General features: G+C 38.9%; 1 protein-coding gene and 2 long non-coding RNA genes across 26 annotated transcripts in view; 1 reads left to right on the forward strand and 2 right to left on the reverse strand.

The window, feature by feature from the left end:
* Positions 1–20,678, forward strand: part of LOC140633194 (uncharacterized) — a 66,881-nt gene that overhangs the window by 34,526 nt on the left and 11,677 nt on the right. For 2 of the 4 annotated variants that reach the window (XR_012030821.1, XR_012030823.1), the window contains exon 2: positions 4,799–4,949. This is a non-coding gene — a long non-coding RNA (uncharacterized lncRNA). Of the gene's footprint in view, positions 1–4,798; positions 4,950–8,329; positions 8,434–10,516; positions 11,449–20,678 lie in introns of those variants that run through there. The other 2 variants (XR_012030825.1, XR_012030822.1) reach the window with 2 other exon arrangements.
* Positions 1–20,678, reverse strand: part of ARMC3 (armadillo repeat containing 3) — a 101,616-nt gene that overhangs the window by 10,836 nt on the left and 70,102 nt on the right. For 18 of the 21 annotated variants that reach the window (XR_012030820.1, XM_072825391.1, XM_072825377.1 and 15 more), the window contains 5 exons: positions 20,023–20,191; positions 17,421–17,521; positions 16,610–16,711; positions 16,088–16,195; positions 3,524–3,724 (listed from right to left, as the gene is read on the reverse strand). Coding sequence is in view for 20 of the 21 variants with exons in the window: in XM_072825391.1 (XP_072681492.1) it covers positions 3,524–3,724; positions 16,088–16,195; positions 16,610–16,711; positions 17,421–17,521; positions 20,023–20,191 (681 nt within the window). In the remaining variant the exon portion in view is untranslated. The remainder of the gene's footprint in view (positions 1–3,523; positions 3,725–16,087; positions 16,196–16,609; positions 16,712–17,420; positions 17,522–20,022; positions 20,192–20,678) is intronic. The other 3 variants (XM_072825376.1, XM_072825394.1, XM_072825395.1) reach the window with 3 other exon arrangements.
* On the reverse strand, positions 17,724–20,012 carry LOC140633195 (uncharacterized). The gene is made up of 3 exons (XR_012030826.1): positions 18,413–20,012; positions 17,904–17,971; positions 17,724–17,762 (listed from the first exon to the last, which is right to left on the reverse strand). It is a non-coding gene; the product is annotated as an uncharacterized lncRNA (long non-coding RNA).

Below are 20,678 nucleotides of genomic sequence, written 5' to 3' on the forward strand. Positions count from 1 at the left end.
TTATTAACTCTCTTCTTCTGTTGGGTGTAGGATCTATTTGCTGTTTTTTCTCTAGCTCCTTTATGTAAGGTTAGCTTTTGTATTTGAGTTCTTTCCAGTTTTTGAATGGATGCTTGTATTGCGATGTATTTCCCCCTTAGGACTGCTTTTGCTGCATCCCAAAGATTTTGAACAGTTGTATCTTCATTCTCATTAGTTTCCATGAATCTTTTTAATTCTTCCTAATTTCCTGGTTCACCCTTTCATCTTTTAGCAGGATGGTCCTTAACCTCCACGTGTTTGAGGTCCTTCCAAACTTCTTGTTGTGATTTAGTTCTAATTTCAAGGCATTATGGTCTGAGTATATGCAGGGGACGATCCCAATCTTTTGGTATCAGTTCAGACCCGATTTGTGACCCAGTATGTGGTCTATTCTGGAGAAAGTTCCATGTACACTTGAGAAGAATGTGTATTCAGTTGAGTTTGGATGTAAAGTTCTGTAGATATCTGTGAAATCCATCTGGTCCAGTGTATCATTTAAAGCTCTCGTTTCTTTGGAGATGTTGTGTTTAGAAGACCTATCGAGTATAGAAAGCGCTAGATTGAAGTCACCAAGTATAAGTGTATTATTATCTAAGTATTTCTTCACTTTGGCTATTAATTGATTGATATATTTGGCAGCTCCCACATTCGGGGCATATATATTGAGGATTGTTAAGTCCTCTTATTGGATAGATCCTTTAAGTATGATATAGTGTCCCTCTTCATCTCTCACTATAGTCTTTGGGGTAAATTTTAGTTTATCTGATATAAGGATGGCTACCCCTGCTTTCTTTTGAGGACCATTTGAATGGTAAATGATTCTCCAACCTTTTATTTTCAGGCTGTAGGTGTCCTTATGTCTAAAATGAGTCTCTTGTAGACAGCAAATAGATGGGTCCTGCTTTTTTATCCAGTCCGAAACCCTGCGCCTTTTGATGGGGTCATTAAGCCCGTTCACGTTCAGAGTTACTATTGAAAGATATGAGTTTAGTGTCATCATGATATCTATTCAGTCCTTGTTTTTGTGGATTGTTCCACTGGACTTCTTCTTAAAGGGGAATTTTAAGAGTTCCCCTTAAAATTTCTTGCAGAGCTGGTTTGGAGGTCACATATTCTTTCAGTTCCTGCCTGTCTTGGAAGCTCTTTATCTCTCCTTCCATTTTGAATGAGAGCCTTGCTGGATAAAGTATTCTTGGTTACATGTTCTTCTCATTTAGGACCCTGAATATATCCTGCCAGCCCTTTCTGGCCTGCCAGGTCTCTGTGGAGAGGTCTGCTGTTACCCTAATGCTCCTCCTCATAAAAGTCAGGGATTTCTTGTCTCTTGCTGCTTTAAGGATCTTCTCTTTATCTTTGGAATTTGCAAGCTTCACTATTAAATGTCGAGGTGTTGAATGGTTTTTATTGATTTTAGGGGAGGATCTCTCTATTTCCTGGATCTGAATGCCTGTTTCCCTTCCCAAATTAGGAAAGTTTTCAGGTATGATTTGTTCAAATACATATTCTGTCCCTTTCGGCGTCCTCGGGAACCCCAATTAAACGTAGGTTTTTCTTCCTCATGCTGTCGTTTATTTCCCTTAATCTATCTTCATGGTCTTTTAATTGTCTCTTTTTTCCTCAGTTTCCCTCTTTGCCATCAACTTGTCTTCTATGTCACTCACTCGTTCTTCCACTTCATTAACCCTCGTCGTTAGGACTTCTAGTTTGGATTGCATCTCATTTAATTGATTTTTAATTTCTGCCTGATTAGATCTAAATTCTGCAGTCATGAAGTCTCTTGAGTCCTTTTTGCTTTTTTCTAGAGCCACCAGTAGCTTTATAATAGTGCTTCTGAATTGGCTTTCTGACATTGAATTGTAATCCAGATTTTGTAGCTCTGTGGGAGAGAGGACTGTTTCTGATTCTTTCTTTTGAGGTGAGGTTTTTCTTCTAGTCATTTTGTTCAGTGCAGAGTGGCCAAAAACAAGTTGTATTGGGAAAAGGAGAAAAAGAGAGGAGAGAAAGAAGGAGAGAAAAGAGAAAAAGAAAAAAGGAAGAAAAAAAGAAAAAAAAAGAGAAGAAAAAGAGAAAGAAAAAGAAAGAAAGGAAAGAATTGCGAATTTTAAGAAAGAATTTCCTCTTGCTCTATGCAAAGAAGAACAATGGCGAAAAACAAGAGAAGGGTCGGGGAGAAAGCTGTCACCCTGCCCCAGCCAGGCATCCTGTAATGAGTGTTGGGAACCAAAGGCACTGGGACAAATCTCTGCATCTCTGCATCTTGAAATCTTGAAAAGGGCTAGGTTAAAAAAAAAAAACAATTATTTGGGAATGATGGAAAGAATTTTTGATAATAGCAAAGCATGAGGACATTTGACAAATGCTGAAGTGAGCTAAATCAGATTTCTGCCCGAGTCATCACTTCTCAAGGACATTAGGAGAACTTCAGTTGCCAAAAACATTCTCTTCCAGAGAGCTCTGGCTGACAAGGAGTCAATGATCTGGCGGCTGTGTTTCTTGCAGTTGTCACATCCAGGTTTGATGAGTGCAATGCACTTCTACTTGGAGTAGATACAAGCTCCCGTGGAGACTACAGCTGTTGCAGGATCCAGTAGCTCACCTACTGGATGTCGTTGCCAGTTACGGAGGCTATCCTCCACTTCCTGTGATTTGTAATCCCTTACAGCTACCAAGTCAAGTTCTCAAATTTCTCTTAGTGGACTCATATGAAATGCTCTGATTAGGGAGGCAAAGTCACTGGGATACACAGAGTTTCGAGTCTGTCCGAACAACCATGCCTTTAGAACACTCACACTTGAGAGCAACGCAAAACGCAAAATATCGGACATCTGACCTACAAATCAGTGATGGTTATTTGTATTAGAATGACATGATTTATGATGTATTAGGTATGTAATAGAATTATATGATTTGTGGGGATGGGATACCTGGGTGATGGGCATTAAGAAGGGCACATGATATGATGAGCACTGGTTGTTATATAAGACTGATAAATTACTGAACTCTACATCTGAAACTAATAATAAGCTACATGTTAATTAACAGAATTTAAATAAAAAATGATAAAAAGAAAATAATACGTGAGTTTATAAATAATTCACAATACGATTCCTTTAAATCGTAAGCACCCCATGCACCTAAGGAGTAACTGAATTTTCCTTCTTTCTTTTGTTGTTTTTGGAGTAATTTAATTTTCAAACTTTTGATTCATTGCTAACTTCTTCAAGATCACATTGAAAGACGCCTCTAATGGTTTAGCTGGAGAAAATGACAAAAGCATTTTTCTTTAAGCAATTTCCAGCTCCTAGCTCCAATTCTTGGTGGAAATAGGACCTAAAATAGAAATTGGGCATTTTTTTCAATTTATTGTGTTTCTGCTGCAGAGTCAGAGGTGGGGGGGCAGTAATTTTGGTGTAGTTAGCTGAAAATTGGCTAAAAAATGCAAACCACTAACATCACTTTTTTTCAGAAACTGAAAATGCACATGTATATACAAACAACTTACTTAGCTAGAGCCTCAATCTGTTCCTCAATATTGGTTATGGGAAATATCGATTTGGTCACTTCATCCACATACACACAGAAGTCAAGGTCAGAGGGAGGGTACCATTCTTTATCAGGGCTCCCTTCTCCAGTCAATTTTGGTGCTGCTGCCACTTCTTCTTCCTCCTTCACTTTTTCCTCTTCTTTTTTCCCTCGGCCTTTCCTTTGAGAGCAAACAGCAGCCATCAAAGTCACAAAATGAATAAGCACTAACTGTGCTCTGAGTTCATCTGAAGAGCACCGCAGAAATAGAGTATTTTATACTTTAACGACCATATCATATGCTGTTCTCAACTTTTTGATGACAACGCTAGAGTTTTATAGTCTCTATATTATGCTAAGAGAGATTAACTTTCAAGATAACACTACATGATTGATACATATTATGAAAATCATACACTGGTCTTGAGTACAATTGCCTTGCCAGATGTCTGGTGCATAGTAGGTATGTCATAAACATTTATTGAATTAGGGAAAAAATAGGTTGCCTCCTCAGGAAGTCTAAGCCAGTCTTACATCATCTCTTGCTTTGGTTGAGGGCTTCTGCAAAAAGAGTTTGGATCACTCATTTTAAGAAAAATTACCCAAAATGTGGGAAAAAAGCAACACAAAATAAGGATAGTGTGGAATCTCCATGTCATGCAGGGGTGAAGATTTACCTAAAGTTTATCTAGGGAAATGTACTTAATTCTGTACTTAGGAAAGCTGGAATGTACTTAGTAAACTGTAAAGATACTGTGTAATTAAAATATACTATTAATTGGGATGCCTGGATGGCTCAGTGGTTGAGCATCTGCCTTTGGCTCAGGTGGTGATGTCGGGGTCCTGGGATTGAGTCCCACATCAGGCTCCCTGTGAGGGAGGGAGCCCTCTGTCTACGTCTCTGCCTTTCTCTGTGTCTCTCATGAATAAATAAAATCTTCAAAAAAAGAAAAAATATACAATTAATCTTTTCAAACTTAGAGAATTTGCTAGTTAACATGCAAGCTTTTGCTTCATAGAGGTGCAAATTATTTCTGTCAATGGAGAAGATATTGCCAGAGGTTACAGTTTATTGTCATTTAGGATGTTAACCAGTTTTTTATGTAACTCAGTGATCTTTTTCTAACATTCCTTAATTAAACTAAATATAAATACCTAGCTCCTCAAATGTCCTCTGAACCAATATTAACACCTTACTGATTCTGTCTCTAATTTATGAGTTGAATAAAAACAATGATATGTGTTCTCATTCCAGATAACGTGGAGAAGGCACATTTAACCCTGCTTTTTCTACTCAATACAGTCATCAATCCTGGACAGGATTCAACAGCTAATTGAAGACTCTGTTAAAGCAAATGGTAGCAGAAAGATCAGAGAAGGTCTTTTGAATTATTACTGAACAGATGGTAAGTTTATTTTTATTTTTCTCTGGTATTCTCCAAGCCAGACTAGACACAGCTCAAACTTTTGGAAGTGGGCATCAGCACAGAGAGAGATAAAGGAGAAGACCTTTTGAGAAACAGGAATGATACAGAGTGGAAGAAAGCCCTGTTTTGTTTTCTTCTTTGCAGCCCCTAAGGAATCCTCTGATAGTGGTAACAATGGTGACATCAGCATCTCATAAGAACCTAAAATACCTTTATACTCACTCAGTCCTCAGGTTGTTTGCCTGAAGATACAAGAGCAGTCATGGCAAGAGTATATAGCAGGGCAGGGTATATAGAGTTTTCTGACAGTACATCACAGATTTTGAGGATGGAACTATGGAACTGACCACTGCCCAAATGCTAAACCAGACACACTAGCTGGCACACAGTCAGGACTGCTCCAAATAGTACTGCAAAGCCTTTGGAAACTGAACTGACAGTGGGATGACAACACATAGAACATTGATTGAAACTTGAGTTTTGAAAGCAGCTGGGTCTGGGCACCTGTCTGGCCAACTGACTGTCTCAGTTGGAAGAGTGTGTGACTCTTGATCTTGGGGTCATGAGTTTTAGCCCCACATTAGGTGTAGAGATTACTTAAATAAATACAACTTTAAAAAAAAGAAGAAATCAACTGGGTCAACTGCTGGCTAAAACAGACACAAAAAGGAACATTCTTCCTAGAATGCATATAAGACGCATTCACCAATATCTTGATTACTATAGCTTTATCATAAATCATTAAATCAGAGAGATGCTTTCAACTTTATTCTTCTTTTTCAAAATTATTTTATATACCCTTCCATAAGGGTCTTAGAATTAGCATGCCTATATTTACAAAAAATCTTGCTGGACTTTTGATAGAATTGTATCTAGTCTATAGATCAGTTTGGGAGAAAACTGACATTTTTACTATGTTGAATTTTCTAATACATGAACATGGTATGTCTCTTCACTTATTTAGTGATTCTTTGATTTTCTTTGTGTTTGATAGTTCTCATATATTGAGAACTATATATGTTTTGTTTGACTTCCATTTTTATTTCATATTTCATTTTTAGAGCTATTAAAATGGTGTTCAAAAAATTTTTGGTTTTCAATTTTTTATTGCCAGTACATAGGAACATGATTGATTTTTGTATGTTGATCTGAAATCCTGATGATTGCTGAACTCACCCATTAATTCTATGAGGTTTATTTTTAAAGTAGATTCCTTAAGGATTTTCTACTTAAGACTATCTTGTTGCAAATAGATAGTCTGCAAATAGGAACTGTTTTTTCCCCTTCACTTTCCAATCTTTATACTTTAAAAATGTCCTTATTGCAATGTGTAGGCCTTCTAATACAATGTTGAATAGGAGTGATAAGAATAGTTATCTTTGGGGTCCCTCAGTGGCTCAGTAGGTTAAGCAGCTGACTCTTGACTTCTGCTAAGGTCATGATCTCACGTTCATGGGATTGAGCCCCTTGGTGGGCTCCATGAGCAGTGCAGAGTCTGTTTGTCCCTCTCCTTCCTTCTCTCCCCCTCCCCCCACTCTGTATGCATGTTTGTGCATATACACATGCTTGCTCTCTCTCAAATAAATAAGTAAATAAATAAATAAAATAAATCTTTTTTTTAAAGAATAGGTTGCTTATTTTGTTCATGATCTTTTCAGAAAGGCATCTCGTCTTTCACCATTAAGTATGATATAATAGAAGGGTTTTTTCATGGATGCCCTTTATCAGGTTGAGAAAGTTCGCTTATATTCCTATTTTGCTGACAGTTGTATTTTTATCATAACTAATGTTGAATTTTGTCAAATAATTTTCCAGTATCAATTAATATAATTGTGTGGGTTTTCTTCCTTATACTGTCAATATGGTGGATTGCATTGATAGATTTTTAAATATTGAACCAGCCTTGCATTCCTGGGATAAACTCCTCTTAGATGAATTATTCTCTTATTGTCTTGCTAGATTTGATTTGCAATATTTCAGAGAGGACTTTTCATCTGTATTTATGATGGATACTGAGCTGTAATTTTCTTTTCATATAACAACCTTGTATGATATTGGGACTAGGATAATGCTGGTTAGTGAAATACTGCTTTGCTTGGATCTCACAGATTTTGATATGTTATATCTTCACTTTCCTTCAGGTTTTTTGTATTTTTAAATTTCCTTTGAGATTTTGACCCATAGGTTATTTAGAAGTATGTCATTCAATTTCTATATATCTAGAGATTTTCTTGTTGTCTTTCTGTTGTTAATTTCTAGTTTGTTGATCCATAATGGCCATGGATCATATTCTATATGATTTCAATTATTTTAAATTTGATGAGCTTTGTTTTATGACCCTGGTATTTGCAAATGTTCCACATGAAGTTGAAAAAATGTGTTTTCTGTTGTTGGTGGTAGAATGTTCTATAATATATTGACTAGATCCTATTTATTGCTGGTTTTGTTCAAACATTTTGCATCCTTACTGATTTCAGGTCAAGTAATTCTATCAATTCCTCAGAGGGGAGTGCTGAAGTCCTCAACCATAGTTTGGGATTTGTCTATTTCTACTTTCTGCTCTATCAGTTGTTGCTTCATGTGTTTGAGGCTCTGTTGTTTGGTGCTCATATAGTGATCACATTAGATCATTATGTCTTCCTCACAGAAGACATAATCCATTTTGTCATATATAATGTTTCTCTTTGTCTCTAGAAGTTTTCTTTGCTCTGAAGTATACTTCTACTTTATTACATATTAAAAAGTCACTCGTACATTTTAGGAAATTAATGTTTACATGGTATCTTTATCCATCTTTCACTTTCAACCTACCTATATCAATGAATTAAGTGCATTTCTTTAAATGGCAAATAGCTCATATAATTGTTTTTAAGATTTTTAAGTAATCTCTACATGCAAATGGGGATAGAACTTACAACCCTGAGATCAAGAGTTGCATGTTCTACCAACTGAGCCAGCCAGATGCCCCTTCATCATAACTTTTTAATCCACTTTGCCAATCTCTGCCTTTCAATTGGTTCTTATTCCTGTTTTTTCCTTTCTTGACTTTGTGGTTTGGTACTTGAACCATTTTTAGTTTTCCACCTTGATTTATTTATACCATTTTTTGAGTGTAACTCTTTGTATTGGTTTGAAGTGGTTACTATAGGATTATAATACACATACATGGTTCATCACAGTCTGCTGGTATCCACATTTTACTACTTTGAGGGCAGTAAGAAAACCTCACATCCAACAAATGAGTGCTTTTTATCTTTCCTCATTTTTGTTTCAATCCACAAATATGAATTGTAAAACTCATGAGGAAACAGCCTATTGTATGCACCCATATTTCAATTCTTCTTTCTTCCTTCCTTTAGGCTTCCAGATTCTTTCATCATTTTCTTGTCGTTTGAAGAACTTCTGTTAACTAGCCAATATGTAAGAATAGAACTGCTGGCAATAAATTCTTTGTTTTCCTTCACTTGGGAATGTCTTTACTTCTCCTTCTTCATTACTAAAGTTTCCCCAGAGAGAGAACACGTGGTTGATTCCTCTAGCAGTTGAGAAATGTTGTGCCACTTTCCTCTAGCCTGAGAGAAATGTACTGTCATTTAAATTGAAGTTTCCCTATAGGAAACTGGAACTTGCACCTTTACAAATTTTGGATCCCATGACTCAGGTGGGCTTCCTTGGGTGGAGCTACCTCACACAAGAAAATTGTACCCTATGCTATGCTAGGCGAAAGAGAGGGAGGACAAGGAAACCTTTGTGTGACTTCTATAGCATTTGCTTAAGTGTATCTTTTCCCCACTGCTCCTGCATTATATCTTTTGCTATAGTAAATCTCAGCCATGGGGATATATCCCCCTGCACAGGCCATGAAAATGAGGCTAGTTCAGGTGAATTTCCTAAATTATGTCTTTGTAACTCTTGATCATTCTGTTCCACGAGCTGTAAATTAGGGGCAGGGATTAAATATTTCTTGAAGTAAAGGGTAAAAGAGGGGGATCAGCTAAATGCCATGTGAGTTTTCTCTTTATTTTGAGGAAAAAAATACAAAAGTAATCTTATTAAATGCTTTTGGAGTATTACACAAAACTCTGTAATCATAACAAATACTAAGATTTTATAATTCTCGGGTGCCTGGGTGGCTTGGTCTGTTAAGCATCTGCCTTCAGCTCAGGTCATGATCTCAGGGTCCTGGGATTGAGCCCCATGTCAGGCTCCCTGCTCACTGGGGCATCTACTTCTCCCTCTTCCTCTATCTCTCTGCCCACTTATGCTCATGCTCTCTCTCTCTCTCTCTCAAGTAAACAAAATCTTTTTAAAAAAGTTTTTATATTTTCTAATTCAACATTCTATTTACTGCAGCTAAGTAGAGAGTCATGCGTTAAATGTACTCACCATATATTATGGTAAAATCTCTAAGCAAAAATTCACATTTCCCAGTTCTATCATCTAAATACCTTTCTTTTTTTGTAAGACAAACAAATAGAACATCTTTACAAACATAGTAAAATTTTAATAAGTTGGGAACTACCACTGGAAATGTCAATAAGAATGGCAGAAAGCATATGTAGGTTTATCTATTCCTAAAGTTACGGGGTAGCTTTATAATATTGGACAGTTTGACTCAGAGCCACGTATAAAACAAAGCATGTGTATTTCTCACTGAGTGTGCTGCTGGGAGAAAAAGGAATCATTTGGCATATAGAAGATGATAGCCAGCATACAGGGCTAAGCGCATCATGGAGGGCAATCTTACTGAGTGATTAAAAAGGGATAATTTACTAGAGCTCCTGAACTGTAGTTTCCCACTGCTGTATATAGAAGTATTTCATTTGGATTCCTTTCCCATGAAGTCTGCCCAGTTGTATTAATAAGGGCTTTAATACTTAAACGAATTTCACTTCTAACTAAATATGGAAACAAGTGCTCAGAAATTACAAAATTTACTCTCGTAAAATTCTCAGAAAGGACATCGATTTGTGATTAAAGATAGCAGAACTTTCAACCTTCTTACAGAGGCTTGAACAAAACTACCTCAGAAAACAGAGATTTACTATGGAAATCCAAAACAATAAGAATATTTTCTATGTTCATTGGTGGACGAGAAGGTAGGGAGCCAAGTAGAGAGAGATATTTATCTGCCTTCAAACTGTGTATTGACATTTTCAAAATTTAATCACTTGATCCTTTCTGACACCATCAACTATTTGAACAAATAAATTAGAAGTCAAGGCTACTGGGAGAAATATAAGTCATGAATCTGGCCCACATAGGGTTTCAATTTAGGTGGGAAGATTTTGGTGTATGAAAAATAATCACAATGCTAGGTAGCATTCAATAAATTCCACATGTGTGATAAAAATGAGAAACTCAAGATGTTCCAAAAATCTATCCCAATTAGATGTCCTGTTCCATCTATTCTGTTGCAAAAGAATAAGAGAGCATCAAAGGAGACGCACAATGTATTTTAGGCTTAGAAGGATGCATGTGTGCATACTTGTATGTGCGTGTGCACACATGTGGTAGTTTATTTTGTTATTTGTCAATGTCCCCAGTAGGATGGAAGCTCTTTGAAAACAGAGGTTTTTGTTCACGGCTATATTTGTAACACTGGAACAACTCCTGGCACCTAGCACAATCAGCATTTGCTGAGTGGATGAATAATTTCAAGAAAAAAAGGTGAGAAGCATTTGCTGAGGGGATGAATAATTTCAAGAAAAAAAAAGGTGAGAAGGTATTTAAATGTGATTAAGATGTTAAGTGTGATTAAGAGACAATATCTATTTCTGAAAGACTTTTGCAGTTAGTCAAGATTTGGGAGGAAGGGAGAAAAAGGCTAAGCTAAGGTTTAAAAAGAGAGTTTTAGGGAAATATTTTAAAACTGAAAATGTTGGGGCACCTGGGTAGCTCAGTGGTTGAGCATCTGCCTTTGGCTCAGGTCATGATCCTGGGGTCCTGGGATTGAGTCCCACATCAGGCTCCCTATAGGGAGCCTTCTTCTCCCTCTACCTATGTCTCTGCCTCTCTCTCTCTGTGTCTCTCATGAATAAATAAAAATAAAATCTTAAAAAAAAGTAAAAATGAAAATGTTTTAAGAAGTCATTATGATGAAGATCAAGATTGAGCAGCAGAAATGTTGAAGTATATGCTGTAAATTTCTAAAAGACTCCAGAGATGAACAGACTGGAAGGAAACAAAATAGAGACAGGAAAGCAATAAACTTTTAAGTGTGTATAATAAACTCACACAATCAACTTAAATATTTATGAAGACTGGTCTGAATACAAAAATACAGTACAGCTAGAGCCTACAATACATTTACAAATCATAAATGTTTATTGTAAGGGGAATGATCTTTATAAAGAAAAGCTTCAGAGGGCATATTAGATTTGTTGACTTTGGTGTAATCTAGGAAAAAATCAAGATGGTGGCTGGGTAAAGGGGAAACTACTAGCCTCTCTTATGTTATTTTTTTCCCCACGAAGGAGAGCACAACTGAAACCTTCACACACAAAAATAATCTGATTGCTGATGACCCAGTGTGAGCCTGATGCTTCAGGATTTTAATTTATGTAGTATATGGTGATGATATTCTTTTTTTTTTTTAATTTTTTTTAAATGTTTATTTATTTATGATAGTCACAGAGAAAGAAAGAGAGAGGCAGAGACACAGGCAGAGGGAGAAGCAGGCTCCATGCACCGGAAGCCCGATGTGGGATTCGATCCTGGGTCTCCAGGATCGCGCCCTGGGCCAAAGGCAGGCGCCAAACCGCTGCGCCACCCAGGGATCCCTGGTGATGATATTCTTGAGGAGAAAGAGAGAAATTATTCTTACCTTGTCCATATTAGGCCACTTCATGCACATAATTGATTTGCTTATTTCCCATCCCTTCTCTCTTCTTCCTTTCAAATATTTAGCTACTTTGTGGTCCTAGATGGTTCATCATCCTTTGTCAGTATCTCTCAGTAACTTTTTTTTTCTTTTTTTTTTATTTATGATAGTCACAGAGAGAGAGAGAGAGAGAGAGAGAGAGAGAGAGAGACAGAGGCAGAGACACAGGCAGAGGGAGAAGCAGGCTCCATGCACCGGGAGCCTGACGTGGGATCCGATCCCGGGTCTCCAGGATCGCGCCCTGGGCCAAAGGCAGGCGCTAAACCGCTGCGCCACCCAGGGATCCCCTCAGTAACTTTTTTTAAACATTAAACATTCTCTATGACTTTATCAGATGAATAGAGTTAAAATGTTTTATTCTATCTCCAGGGACCCAAAGGACTTATAGTTACAAGACAAGAAGGATTTACCAAAAGACAGCCAACAGGGCAAAAAGATTATGACCAATCTATCCCCCCAGTGGGTCCAGGAATAAGAAAGGGGAAAGAACTGGGTGGACGTGCATTGATCACTTTAGTATGCAGGGCTTAGGCTCTGGACAAACATTGTTTCATTTACTCTTACAGCACCTCTACAAGGCAGGAAATCATCAAATCCATTTTAGAGATAAGGAAACCAAGGACCGGTTTTGTCTGAATCCAAAATGTATGCTTTCCTTCATGCTAACAATCTGTTTGAATGTCGGGAATACATCAGGGTTTGTCTTCAAGTGGGGAGATTACGCAGGTACAAGGAAGATACCAGAAATGATGTGAGAAGAAATAATCATCTTCGTTTGTTTATATTTATTCTCCAGGGGCATATTGGGAGGGAGTCAAACCTCTATTCCTTTCAACAACCAGCATTCAATCTTTGAAATAATTTATGAATATATGATCTATAAATGTTTCTTTACTGTCCCTCATGTTCCTGATATTATTCTAGGCTCTATGGCAATAAAAATGAAAAAGGCCTGGTCCCAGGTCTCAAGTAGTCCATTGCTTAGTAAAAAAGACAAATAAGTCAACATGAATCAGTTCAGGTTACATATCAGATTATTTGAATTCACAAAGGAATGGACACAAAGAGAATACCTAACCTAGGGTGACCAGAGAAGGCCTCGCAAAAACAAAATATATGAACAGAATGAAGAAAGAATAGGAATTTTCCATGCATACAAAACATGTAAGACTCTTACAGGAGATGCCGTGGTTGCTGTTTGGACTTCATTTGGAGGATGATAGGGCATCATTGGTTTAGGCAGAATAATTTCATCAGCCTTTCATTTGGGGAAGGTGACTCAGGGGGTAGTATGGAGGATGGGCTTATGGAGGGCTCTTCAAAAGGCAGAAGACTCTTACAATGAGGAGGTTAGTGTGTTGAGATACAATACAAAGGCCTGAACCAGGGAGGTAAAGGTGAAAATGAAGAGAAACCATGACTTAAGAGACATGGATGACATTGAATACATATTCATTCAGTGTAGGCAGTAAGGAGAAGAAGGACTTTAAGACGATCCCTAGGCTTGAGCAATCTCATGGGAAGATGCTAATATTCATCAACCTAGGGAAGAGAGGAGGTTTTGGGAGTTGGGGGAACAGTTCATTTGGAACATTCTGTTTACAGAGCAGGAGAGAAAAGGCTGGACTCAGGGGAGGGGTATATAAATGTCAGCAGTAGCTAAAACTATGGAGAGTGAGAAAGGGAGTAAATGAAGAATCCTGGAGCATGTCAATGTGTAAGGTACTTGTGATAAGTAGATGAGGATATAGCAAAAAGGACCAGAAAAGAGGGAACTTATCCATAGAGCAAGAAGACATGGATCAAATGAGATAAAGATGTGAGTACTTCCAAGTAGTACAGAAAAGTCTTACTATCAGATATTATAATTAAAAACCCATGGCTATCTGAAGATCATCACTTTTTAAATTTATTGAAATTCCCGTTAGTGGACATACAGCTCAATATTGATTTAAGGAATGGAGTTCAGTGGTTCATCACTTACATACAACAGCCAGTGGTCATCATAGCAAGTCTCTCCTTAATTCCCATCCCCCATCTAGCTCATCAGCCACCCACATCCCTCCACCAACTCTGTTCTCTATAGTTAAGATTCTCTCCTGATTTGTTCCCCCCCTTTCTTTTATCCCCCTCCTCAAAGATCAGCATGTTGATATACAAAATAACTTTCAACCCAGTAGGGCTGCCCATTCTCTCCCAAAAGATTTAGGATTAAGAACCAGACTAAGTTGTAAGAAAAATAAGATGATACTCTGCCAAGAATAGCAAAATCACCAAAGATTAAAGCTGATGTGATGTCAGAGGTACCAGAAGGAATAGTGCACTTTGATTGATGTTAAGTACAATAGGTATGTAATGGTTACCCAGCAGACAAGTGGCCTATTCTCCCCTTAAGGGGGAGGAAGGCCAATTCTTCCCAAGGCCACGGCTGGGTAGACCAAAGGGAGACACCTGCTTCAAAGCCAGCCAGTGCTTTGTCTGGCCTATGAAGATAAGATGGTCTCTGACAAATAAGCGCTTGATAGCTGCTGGGCTTTAGAACTGAAAGTTTGCTTGGAATTGGAGCAGATCTGTCCCATGGCAAACCAAAGTCACATATAAGCTACAATTATGGGTGAGGCAGTAACCAAAAGAAAGTCAAGGGGGAAAACAAAGCATCCGTAAATAAGATACCACGCATGTGGAAAGAGAAAACGAGAGGGAAAGAGACAGAGACCCTACAATTATCTACTTAACCCCAGCTTCTGTCCTGCATTTCCCGGGTTGGACTCTGGAGACTCTTCTATATCCCTGCATGGGTTGAGTGGATTTGGGCCTTTTGCAACTGTTTTGTTCAACAGTACTAACATTTGTTGAGCGTCTACTTTGTGCGAGGCACTGCTCTCTGTGCTTTCCATGCGCTAATTGATGAAACCTCACATTACCCTATGTTATGTCCATTTTACTGAAGAGGAGATTCAGGCAAAGAGAAGGTAACCAACTTGCTCAAGATACACAGCGTATAAGGGTGGACCTTGTCAAAAATGACCTTTTCCTGCAAATGTTCAGATTTCTATTCTCTTGAACACACACAAATGCCTATGTAGGCTAGCCCAGCACTGCGCTAAACACAAGGGAGGTGGAAAGAGAAATTACTCAAGTCAGAACAGGTTGTTGTCCTCCTCAGGGAGCTCTCCATGCAGTAGAGGTGAAGCACAGAGAAGCCAAAGGAGGAAAGACAGGAGAAGAAGTGGATGGGGTGGGGGGGACAGACTAGGGAGGGAAGGGGAGTGGAAGGCAGGAGAGGGACAGACAAAAAGTATCAGTCCTGGAACAATAGGAGCAGGTAAGAAGCAGAGATGAGAATAACGAGCAAAGGAGGCAGGCAATAGAAAATGAAATCAAAAATAGAAAAAAAAAAAACAAACAAAAAAAACAAACCCAGCTCTGAGGTCTGAGGAGGAGCACAAACCGCTGCCTGGACCTCGGGAGGCCGCCGGGAGCAGTCTCAGTTTAGAAAGCGGATGCTGGGAATGCGTGCCAAGCAGCCTCCGATACCACAGTGGTTCTGAAGGGCTTAAGTCAACAATAATTAAAGGGTCATGGAGTGTGGCAAGAGGTCCAAGTGGGTTTTTGAGGAATCCAGGAAAGTGCTCATTAGAGAAATAATAGGTTTAAAAATACGTAAACTTACAGAAAGCATGTTTAAAACATGCCAGGCCTAAAAGGCATGAAACCACATTATAATTGTTCCATCAAGTAAGAAAGGGGTCCTATTTCCCTTTCCTCCCTCTGGCTGCCTCCTAAAGGGTCCGAGGTTCCTCTGGGGGAGCAGGACGGGCAGGGGCCATGGTAGCACAAGGGGGAGGGGCCCACACTCCAGGGTGCGTGGCAGAGGCAGCCGCCGGGAGAGGGCAGAGGGGTCACTCCACGATGACCACGGCGCAGGGGTGGACTTTCAAATGACCAGCTGGAGGCTGCTGTTTCTGGTTTAGAATTAAAGCGTCTGGAGGACTGTACGGTTGATCAAAGTGACCTGAGTTCTCACCCAGAGGCGGGAGGAGAAATTTCCTCCGGTGAAGTTTTAAGAGACTGCAAGGGACAAAAATGAAGTTACTCTTTAATTACATTTCATGCGTCTTGCCCTGTGCAACATACTGATTCAGAAAGCCACCCGTTCCGGTCACCAGCATCGGTGGGGGGATCAAAACCTCCTATTTAGGAAAATCAACACATACAATAACACATGTCCTACCTCGATCCTTTTTCCTTCGTGGTGCTTTTGCTAACAGCAGTATTTCGTCCAGAAGTAGGTTCCAGTTTATCTTCTGTGGGAGATCCAGATCTGGTACTAAAAGGATAACTATTTGCTCTCATGACAAGGAAAAACTCATCATCGATTTCAGTCACATGAAAAATAACAAAACATTACATTTGCAAGGCATTTCGTAATTTCGAAGGCACGTTGCTTTGCCATTTGATGCCTTGGCTCCCTTCCCTGTTGTGAACGGGGGCACCAGGCATCACTCCATCTACAGATAATAAAACCGAGCCGGCTCACAGCTCGAGGGCTCACTGTAGGTTCACGGCACACAGAAGGTAAAGCCTGCTTTTTTTCCAGTGATCATTTCCACAGTGATTTAAAAAAGCAATTGTGAAATTACAGTACTATACGAATGAAAAGAATTAAGTTGCCCAAATCTAGACTCTGCATTTGTTCTTCCTCCCACCTTGAGGGCAGAATTATTTGAGTCTAGGCAAAATATCATTCTCTTACTTTGTCTTTTCTTTGCTTACTCTTCTTAAGGAAGATGAGGAAGAAATACTCCGTCCATAACCAATATCTGATGATTTGTCTTCCATAGATGCAGGTGGAGAACTAAAAATTTTACACATTTGAAATTAGACACAAATTAAAATACTTCATCTGTCACTATGGGATTTGTCCTACAAAACACGTCCTTTTCCCCCCCTGGAAAATCATATTTGGAGCTGACATAATGTCATCTATGGAGTGACAAAATGAACACGTAAAGGAGAGGTTAAGGTAAGATGAAGAGAATATTGTAAAGTTTTTCGTGAACTGGAACAGGAAATATTTTTATAAAATGTGTCACATAAAATACACATGACTATTTTAAAGAAGACTTTTGAAGCTTTAATTTTTAGCTTTACTATTTACTTCTTATTTTATATTAAAAAAAAACCTTTGGGCAATGGTGGGAGTCCAGCATGCGGTTGCGGAGCCCTGTAAACATAATTCGTTTTGGTTTGCTTCTAAATCTACTTACACTTTCTTCAATTACTTCATGTTACCAGAAGGGTAAGAAGCAGTGACTACAGAAATACATCTGGAACTAAGTGGTAAAGGGAGTCAGAGGAAAAACCATGTTGGTGGTGATTTCACGGTCTTTACGATGTCGGGCTATGAGTTTACGGACCGGTGTTCATTTTCAGGGTGATGCTAAATACACCGGGCAAAAAAGATGCCATCCTGGGAATCTTAAATATTTACACAACGATGACGGACAAACAAAAAACACTGTGTGCCTCCCCACATCGCTCCTCCCCTCCCCCAAGAGACTCACACATCAGATGATTTACTGTTCACTAAGAGTACAGCACGTAGGTCACTTGGTTCTTGTAAGCAGAGATCCTTCAAAGGCAAGAGTTTGGTGCCGGGATTTATCTGTAGATAATTTAAGAACTAAAAAGTAATATCTGCATGTGTTATATGGTTTTAAATGAAGACTGATGTTCTCGACTGTTTGAAGTAATGTCACACACACATATGCAGTTAGAAATAGGACCGTGAACTTTTGGGCATCTTGCCTCCAGCTCCCCACAATCTGTATTGCCTTATACTCTCAGCTGTTTCACACCACAGTGATCCGTAGTGGAGCTGAAAGTAGTTGAGTTTGCAAATCCCTCTGTAAACGTAAGGGAGAATGGGTTGTCTGTAAGAGTAACTAATTACCAAACAGATGACTAAAAATGCTGTGAGGCTGTCTAAAAACAGGCTGGGCAATTGGCAATTTTACCAGCCTGCTGAGGTGGGTTAGGCCACACACCTTCTGGGGTCTTCTCCCAATCGTATTATCATCAGATCCCTCTCTCGTCCAAGATACATTTCAGGATCCTTTAAAAATCAGATAGATCAGGTCATTTTTCTGAAGTAGGAAGTTTTCCTACTTCATTCAGAGTAAAGGCCAAAAATCCTTCTGATAGTCCACAGATTTTACACGATCTGGTCTCTCTTTACCTCCCTGATTTGGTCTTTATGAGAAGGGCCCTAGGTTCACTCAGCTGTAGCTATGCTCACCTCGCTGTTTCTTAAGAATATGCCAGGCATATTCCCTGCCTGGAAAGCTCTTCCCCCAGCCGTCCTCACGGCTAAGTCCCTCACTTTCTCATTTTTGCTCAGGTATTCCCCTCTCCGTTGAGACCTACCTGACCAGTTTCTAAAATGAACATTGACCCCAGTACCCACTCAGCACAATAGAGCCCTCTTATCCTGCCTCTGCTCTACTCTTCCCCCTAAAACTCTGATCATTTTGATCACGTGAGATAAATTATTTACCTATTTGTCATGTTTACTGTTTATTGTTTGTCTCTTCTCACTGGTGTCACGAAAGTAGAGATCTCTTTAATTCACTGACATTTTCAAACCCACGGTATTAGAAACTTCATAACTACTGAACGAATGAATCAGAGAATTCTCCTTTACAAAGAATATGGTTTCATTAAATTTTTAAAAAACTGTATGAACAAATACATTTTGTCACAGCTTTGTCTGATCCATGGCAACACTGTTCCGATAAGTGTTCTCTGCTGGTTTTTCTGCTCATTTCCTCATTTCTCTCTGGCATCTTTGTACTAATAATGTTGTGCCAGTTCCTTTTGAAATATGCATCACTGAGTGAGATGGGCTTTGTCAGAGCAGTGATTTCTCAGTGGTGTGTGTGTGTGTGTGTGTGTGTGTGTGTGTGTTATGACAGGTATGGCAGTGGTGGCAGCTGGGGAAAGCAGAAAGAAGAAGAGCAAGAGTCAAGATTTAGGCTAGCCATTTTTCATTATTTAGAATGTCTCTAGGGGCACCTGGCTGGCTGGGACTCTTGATCTCAAGGTGATGAGTTTGAGTCCCACACAGTAGAGATTACTTTAAAAATAAAATAAAAATTTAAAAAATTGTCTCTAATTCTGTTGCCATGATAGAGTGTTTCCTGCAAATATGGTTCAGCTATGTGATTCTTTCATGGCCCTGTTTCCTCTGCCTGTTTGAACCAAGCTGGTCCAGGAGGGCTCCTGCTGCCAGCCTTGCTCGTCCCAGGTCCTTGGGTCCTGTACCTGCCTGGCAGAGAATTTGGCTTTTGCACTTCTGAGCTCTCCTCTCACCTGAGGCAACGATGGTGCTTTCTGAAACCTGCCACCACTAGCTGCCTTGTCCCTCTCTGGGCCTATGTTTTCTCCCTTTTCATTCCTCCTCCTGTACCCTTTCTCCCTGATCTCAAGGAATCTTAGTAACTTCTACATTTTTAAATGAAGTCTGGGTCATATCTGGTTCCTAGTTTTGCCTAAAATGGCATTTGTAGATTTAAAAAATTTTCCCTGGTCTCCTTCCTGCTTTTGGTTTCCAGACGAAAGGAAAATGCTGGCTTTAGCAACAATGCCAAAAAGTCCTCAGAATGCTACTTTTTAGCTTCTCATTTCTCTTGACATAACCTTGAATTATACTATATAATGTTTTTAAAATCGTAATCAGAAATGCAGCTTAAATAATGTTCTTCTATATTACATTTTTAAAATCTGGCATTGCAATTTGATTAGTTTCAATTAGATTATAATTAATAAAATGAAACATTTATACTTCTGTCCTTATCACTAACACTGAGCCCTAGAAATAATAGAACCCCCAAACAGAAAATGCTCCTTCTTTTATATCTTCTCTGAAACTTGAGAGTAGCCTTAGCAAGCCGATTCTACTCCAAGTAATCAGATTCTAGTTAAAACTGTACAGAAATGCAAAATCTTATAGCCAGATAAAGTCACGAATAAAGCTCCGATTCCCAAATTTCTGTCTATAAGACTATATATTCTGTTAGGTAGTTATAAAATTGCCATGTAATGGCATCATGACTGAAGAAGAAATGATCGCACATACTAAAATACAAATTACCCGACCCGACTTACCCGACCATAATCATAGAATCCATCATTAATTATGTTACTTGATGACAAATAGCCAGTCAGGCTATATTTCAGAGACAGGTAGTTGTTGAGCAATTTGTTATAAGCTGCCTCACTGAATTTATTTTTTCGACTTACTGATAGATTAATTTCTTCAAGGATATCTAGAGCCCTGTCAATAAGACAAAAAAAAGCATTATTTGCTTTATACAAGCAATCCAACATTAAGTTCTCATTTATATATCCGGCCAAGACCCAGAATGAAGAATTGAGATGAGAAGGTTAAAGACACCTCACGCTTTTAGATAAAGTAATACAGACAGAATTATGAAGATGGATCAGTCCTTTTAGAGAGTATATATGCCATGTAGGGTTTCATATTCAAACAGCTGGAAAGGACACTGGGTGAGGAGCTGAAAGTCCTTCATTTAAAGCAAAATTAGGGGCACCTGGGTAGCTCAGTGGTTGAGCTTCTGTCTTCAGCTCAGGGTGTGACCCTGGGGTCTGGGATCAAGTCCCACATCAGGCTCCCAGCGTGGAGCCTGCTTCTCCCTCTGCCTAGTCTCTGCCTCTCTCTCTGTGTCTTTCATGAATAAATAAAAAAAATCTTAAAAAAATAAGGCAAAATTAATATTGAGCCCCAACTTTTTCAGCTAACC

Source organism: Canis lupus, chromosome 5, assembly GCF_048164855.1.
Source record: "Canis lupus baileyi chromosome 5, mCanLup2.hap1, whole genome shotgun sequence".
NCBI classification, from domain to species: Eukaryota; Metazoa; Chordata; class Mammalia; order Carnivora; family Canidae; genus Canis; species Canis lupus.